The sequence below is a fragment of the Anneissia japonica genome, unplaced genomic scaffold (assembly GCF_011630105.1).
Source record: "Anneissia japonica isolate Jap-2015-1 unplaced genomic scaffold, ASM1163010v1 scaffold288199_len66533_cov196, whole genome shotgun sequence".
Classification (NCBI taxonomy): Eukaryota; Metazoa; Echinodermata; class Crinoidea; order Comatulida; family Comatulidae; genus Anneissia; species Anneissia japonica.
In genome coordinates, this window is record NW_022708452.1 from 39,980 (window position 1) to 46,831 (window position 6,852).

A 6,852-nucleotide genomic window follows, 5' to 3' on the forward strand; every position below is an offset into this window, starting at 1 on the left:
TTCAAATCGATCGTCAAACTTGGGTATAGGGGCGAAAGACTAATCGAACCATCTAGTAGCTGGTTCCCTCCGAAGTTTCCCTCAGGCTGTCTCTTATACACATCTAGATGTGTATAAGAGACCTGTGCAAGTCTGCGAAGCACTTCTTCTGCAGTTAAAACGTCTCCCAAGGGCAGCCATTGAAATGTTACTCAAAACAACAATGCCTGCTTGAAGCCTGTTTCAGCCTTTATTCAGACAGAGAGCCGCCCTCAACGGCTCAAAATAAGGTCAAATGTCATGCAGATTGTTGTTCAATATAATATATGCAAACGTCATGGGGATATCCCCTGGATATCCTCATTTGTTTACAGTGACGTCAACAAGCCGCTGTCAGCAGCTTTCCGCTCAAACTGCATATTTTATCTGCGCCGCTGTGAGCGGCTCGCCGTAGCGAAAGAGTTAAAGAAATTATGAATAGTGAACCTTATGAACAATTGTCTTTATAACTAGCAGAACTTATGAACAGTGGACCTTATAAATAGCGAACCTTATGACTATCGAGTGAACCCCAAAATTACACCTTCCATTGTTTAATAAAGTGCATTATCGCTCCTTAAAAATCGATTGGAATCAACCTGAAATGAAGACGGAACTCAAAGCAAGTTTCTACGTTGGCTGACTTTTTTTTGGTAGATGTTTATTCGGATTTGGATGTCGTTAGATTCATCAATGTAAGTTACAAATGCATAGCTTCACTTATTCTTCAAACAAGACACTTTTGAGAAACATGTTGGCGAAAATGTATATCCAATATCCAATATAGGCGAAATACACTGAGTTCGTTCAAGCTGTCACGTACTGAAACTTTGGGCGATCTGACGTCATCACAGCCAAGCACATGTTTGCACACATGACCCCATGAAAACTTAACCAATTAGCTGGCAGAGTTTAGGAGGCGCGACCTGATGTCTGATGTTTACAACAACCATGGATGCAACAACCGACCAGCATGTGGTATCGTGAGTAGGATACGAAGAATGTGTTGTGTTTAGGGGGAAAATATCAGACCAAAAATGCATGTAAAAACAATATAAAAACATTGGTTTTATTGGTAATTAGATTTGCTTTACAGTACACTGTATGTATGTTAACTTTTTGTAGGCTAGTCATACCGAACCCACGGGTCTTTTGCTAGATAGGCATACAGTATGCCTCCGTGGCTAGGCCATAGCTTAGCTGGCCTACAACATGCTCGTTCGGAAAGGGTTCAATAGACATGTTACACTAGGTCGGTATTGGGAGAGTGCACTTTATTATTTCTCTACATGTAAATATTGGAAGTTTAAATTTGATGTCTTGTTGACTCCTGTTAATTGCACTGTATAGTGATTGCTCGCCTGCGATTTTCAAATGACAAGGTCTGGTACTGACAAAAATTTTAAAGACGATAGTAAATAGTGAAAATGACGGTGACAACACAAAATAAAGGTGAAACACAATTTGATAAAAATGTACTGTCCCTTGCAAAAAACAAAAAAAAAAAATCATAAAAATCATTTTTCAAATTTACTTGCCCATTTTGAAGTAACATAAAAATTATCAACTTGAACATAGAAATTTGTATATGTAAAAAATGCTTACCCATAAAAACCATCATTTTACAGGAAAAAAAAGATAGAAACACTTCCAGTCACTGGAAGTGTTTTACTATCTTTATTATAATTATCCAGTTAAATCAGAACCCTGCGGGTGCGTACGTTCCTTTGTACGTAAAAAATCAATGTACATTTGTGAATTGCAATAACTTGATTGTATCTTTTTGAATAATGATTGTGTAAGGTAATACAGTAGTTTCATTTTGAGTAAAAAAAAATCAGAGGCGGATCCAGAAATTTATGAAAGCAGGAGGGGGTAAGGGGTTCTGAGAAGTGCAGGGATGACGTTATGCAGGGCGGAGGTGGGCGGCGCCGCCCACTCTTGACATCTTGCGCCCATCCTAAAGCTATTTTTAATTAAGGCCTTCTGCCCAGCCTTATACAAATTCTCCTGCGCCCCCCCCCCCTTAAAATCATGAAGAAACACAAGTTTTTGCTCCATAAACCGTATTTTCCGGTGAATAAGCTGCAAATTTTATACGCGATTTTCCCCTCGAAGTTTGGGGTGCGGCCTATACACCAGTCGTTAACCTACTCCCAAAAAGTTCAGATCGCGAACCGCAGCGAAAATCAGGCGCCGTCTGTCTAGCTTTGGCCCATGCTCCTAGCCCAATTAATTAGCCTAGCCTTTATTGAAGGGCTAGTATTTGTAATTATACTCACTATACAGTGCTGTACTGTGATTCCTACTACATTTTCTACGACAATCAAACAATGGTTTGGGTTGTTTAAATAATTATTTTCATAGTTACTTTCACTCAAACAATTTTGAAACACATTTTATTTGAAATCGCTTCACTCAAAAAAATAAATAACCACCTTTTCGAGAGTGTGGTCCTAGAGGTCACGTGAGCAGCTTCATTTATGATGTCGCAACAAAACACACGTGGGCTGCTGTTGAAACTTTCTGTTCGACGTCTGGTTCCCGGTGGCTTGTACCGTTATAGAAAGAATACCGATACCGCTATATTTCAGAATAAAAGCTTGTGAAATTAATTTATGCAATAAAAACACGAGTTTTCTTGAAGTTATTTTACTGGAAATTAATTGAAGAAAGGCATATGTTCGTCCGTCTATCACATGCCTCCATCACATGCTGTATACGGGTATAGACGGTCAGTCCATCACATGCTGTAAATTTATGTGTCCATAATTTTAAGGTTCTCCCCCCACCCGAGACTGCCCATCAGATGCTGTATTTTCTGACCATTATTTTCCCAAATATCATTTGATGAAGCTCTCTGCCCCTCTCCCTCAACAACTAATGTTGTGATAAAATCTCCCCCACCCACCCCCAGGTTCGTCCGTCCGTCTATCACATGCCTCCATCACTAATGTTTTGATGAAATCTCCCCCACCCACCCTCAGGTTGGTCCGTCCGTCTGTCACATGCCAAACATCATTTGATGAACTCCCGTCCCCCTGCCAACCCTTAGGTTCGTCCGTCCATCACATGCTGCCCCCGCCAACCCTTAGGTTCGTCCGTCCATTACATGCTTCCCCCGTCAACCCTTAGGTTCGTTTGCTGCATATTTATGTGTCCAGAATTTTTAACCATCATTTCTTGAAAAAAAATTCCAAAAATGATTTTTATTGCTTGACGGTAGGCTGGTGGTAGGCCAAGAAACCTACTTCACGTAGGCCTAACGGTATAGTATATCAGAAGTGTCTAGGCCTACACCAGGTCCGACGGTGTCGCCCAAAGAGAAGCCTACATTACGTATGTGTCTAGGCCCTAAGTACACCCGGTTCATCAATCTTAGCCATTAAAGTATACTAAAACACTAATAGAACACACAGAATACCTTCAAATAATAGCACAGGTAAGTGCCCGATATGCCACAACTATCTCAGTTTGCTCAATGTTTACTGACAGTCGCGAAAACAACATAAAGAACTTTTCTACGCAGCTCGCGACAGAAACAAAATGTCGGGAAAGTTTGACCCGACGCATGCGCAAATCAAATTTTCAACTAAAAAACGACTCAAAACTGGTGGTAGGGGGTATGTGTTTTATCGCCTACAGCTTACATTTTTCATCTAACTGAAAAAACAAACATTTCTTGCACAATTGCATGTCCACCACAAACTATCGAGCACAATGTATACCTGCCGCTATGCACCGTTTCGGAGCCTATTTGTTTACAAATATGCTGACCTCTTTTGGTGTCACATCTCATACACACATTTTACATGTGAACCATTACATTAGTTCCATGTGACCTAAGGTCACAAAGAAACTAAAAATCAGGGAACACATTTTTTAAAATTTAATAATATCTATGCTCAAGTTAATAATTTGTATGTTACTGCAAAATGAGCAAGTTAATTAAAAAATTATTTTTTATTATTTTGGTCATTTTCAAGGGACAGTACATCTTTAATAATGAAATGGAGACTTACCTTACATCCTTCGCATGAATGGACACCATAGTGGAAACCTGAGGCTTTGTCTCCACAAACACGGCATTTCATCGGAAGGTCCAAGTTGTCAAAATTATGTGACCCTATCAAATGAAAACAAAAAATTAATAAAAATTAAAATCTACCTGTAATGAAGATTTTCTTGCGTATAATATAGCAAATTAAAATCAGAAAACAGGGGGTTGTCTTATACATGTGTCATACAAATATATTCTGAATTTTTTAATATGTTAGTCTTATGGATTGTCCATAACATGTAAATTTACTACTGCAATGAACTTACTAAATGTTAGTATTAATAAACACAATTTTAAATACAGTAACATCCCTCAATTACGTACCCCTGCGTCCGATCAGGGTTCGTAAATGAGAAAATTCATAATTAAAATTTTTGGCATCTCAGTGTAATGAGGGTAGGCCTAGGTCATGCTACAAAGTATAGGGCTAGGTAGGCCTAAGCCTTGACATGGGAGAAAAATTTTGTCACGAATTATGACTTGGATTTTACTGTTTTCTGCAACAAAATAATACTTTAAAGAAGCCAAAATTACATGTGCTCACTGTAAAGTATTCATTTAAAGTGATTTCCAAATAAAATGCCCAAAACGAGTGTTGTTAAAAGAATTTCATAAAGTTTTGCTTTCTAGTCAAAAGAGCAGTAAAGCAAACGGCAATGACCAAATGGCAACACCTTTTTACCAGAACGGCAATGGTCCAAACGGCAATAAACCAAAATAATAATAATAATAGGCCTAACAAAAATAAAAATAATAATAGGCAGCAAGCAGCAAAAAGTATGAATTCCGACGGTGAAAGGGGGGGGGGGCATCTTATACAGCCGATGTACAAAAATAACACTACTAGCAGTAAGTAAAAATATAATTTATTCTATTACTAATTACTCTGTTTTTATTGAGTCGATGACCGAGTGGTTAGGTTAGGGCGCCACAACATAAAATTATTAAATATTCTTTAAAAAATCATTATTCTGTTCAAAGAAATATTTTTATTTAAGTTTTTGCAAATGAAATAAGGTAATGGTGAACAAAGTATATCATTTGCATTGCTTCTCTCCACCCAGGAGTACATAAATGGGTGGGGTTAATATTAAATTAAAAATTTATTAAAATTTTATTTATTATTTTTGCTCGTCATCTGCCTGCTACTGTACCGATATGACAGCAACACTTCGGCAATTGGACCATTGACCAGGGATAAAAATAAACAAGTGTAGTGTATAAAAAACAAGTAACAAGTAAGGAGGTTTGCTTCTTTATATTTAATTAAGAGCTAATCAAGTATGTTTATGCATTGACTATAAAAATCAAAGCCACATGTGCATTGCGTCCTAGATAGATAATTGGTTAACAATTAAAAATGAATTAATAATTTTCTTAGGACAAATGTAGGAGATACATTTCAGTAATCCTTAGACAAAGGTTATTCTTTTATTGTCAATGTTATCCATAACTCTCCCAGCAGACCACTGAGACGCAACAAATTATGCTTTAAATATAGCGCGTCGCGGCGCGCGACAATCCTTGGAATGACCATCACGACAAAATCTCCAGGAATTTCACTTCCACAACTTGGGACCCCTGTGCATTGACTATAAAAATCAAAGCCACATGTGCATTGCATCCTAGATAGATAATTGGTTAACAATTAAAAATGAATTAATAATTTTCTTAGGACAAATGTAGGAGATACATTTCAGTAATCCTTAGACAAAGGTTATTCTTTTATTGTCAATGTTATCCATAACTCTCCCAGCAGACCACTGAGACGCAACAAATTATGCTTTAAATATTTATTACATCTCTTTTGATCATTTCAAATTCATTACTTATTTATGACAGTAAAATCATTCCACAAAAAGTACTGCAAACAGACTTCTACTACATGACGAAAAAACCACATTAAAACAGAAATTAAATCATTATTTGAACATATCTTGACCCAAAGATGAATTTGGGACAACTTTGAGTATAACAACACTTTGGGAAAGTAATAAAGGCATACACACTTACTTGCAAGCAATGCGGGACTCTCACTCCTAATGACAACACTTTCAAGTAATTGTAACATCTCATCTGAGATTATTGAAACCATGTGAATTATTAACACAAATATATTAGATCCAAGCTGCTTTTAATATATACCAATGTTTTGGATTTATTCTCTAAGCTAGGCCACTATTCTCGGCAGAACACACATACACCCAGTTTCATTTACGCAGGCCTACCAAAAGTGCTAGTGTTCTGTATCAATCACTGATCTTTGGACCATCTTCAAAACTGATAAATTACGCTTGCTATGTGTTGGTGTATTGCACTTCAAACTCTTGCTAAAGTAAACAAAAGATAAACCCACATTCAAATGGGATAAATAAATTAGGGTTATTCCATTCCTGCTTCGAATTTTTAGAAAGACTAATGCCTAATCACATGATTATGGCAATGTCATAATGTTGCTTAATTTCAGACACTTCTAACCAACATCCTTCCTTAATATATACAAAGCAAAATCAGCTACTATATAAAATTACAACTCACTCTTTCCTCATTTACCAGGTTACTGGGGCACTGTAATCTGAACTTGATCAGCCAATCAAATTACAGATCTAAACCATGATTGCTTTTTAAAATTAATTCCTTTAGAGTAAAAAAACCTTCCAAAAAATCTTTTTAAAATGCTTTAATGCTCATTTAAATATACTAAGTTCTTAACTTCCAGTTAAACACAGGATATTCTACTGCAAAGTGGACAAACAATCAAAATGCTAATGATC

The 6,852-nt window shown here is 36.9% G+C and overlaps 1 protein-coding gene across 1 annotated transcript in view; it reads right to left on the minus strand.

Moving 5' to 3' along the window:
- Positions 1-6,306, minus strand: part of LOC117106521 (peroxisome proliferator-activated receptor alpha-like) — a 42,299-nt gene extending 35,993 nt beyond the window's left edge. The window contains exons 1-2 of the mRNA XM_033247891.1: positions 6,092-6,306; positions 4,041-4,144 (exon numbers count right to left, since the gene is read on the minus strand). Of these exons, the coding sequence (XP_033103782.1) occupies positions 4,041-4,144; positions 6,092-6,173 (186 nt within the window). The 5' untranslated portion in view covers positions 6,174-6,306. The remainder of the gene's footprint in view (positions 1-4,040; positions 4,145-6,091) is intronic.
- Positions 6,307-6,852: the final 546 nt, after the last annotated feature.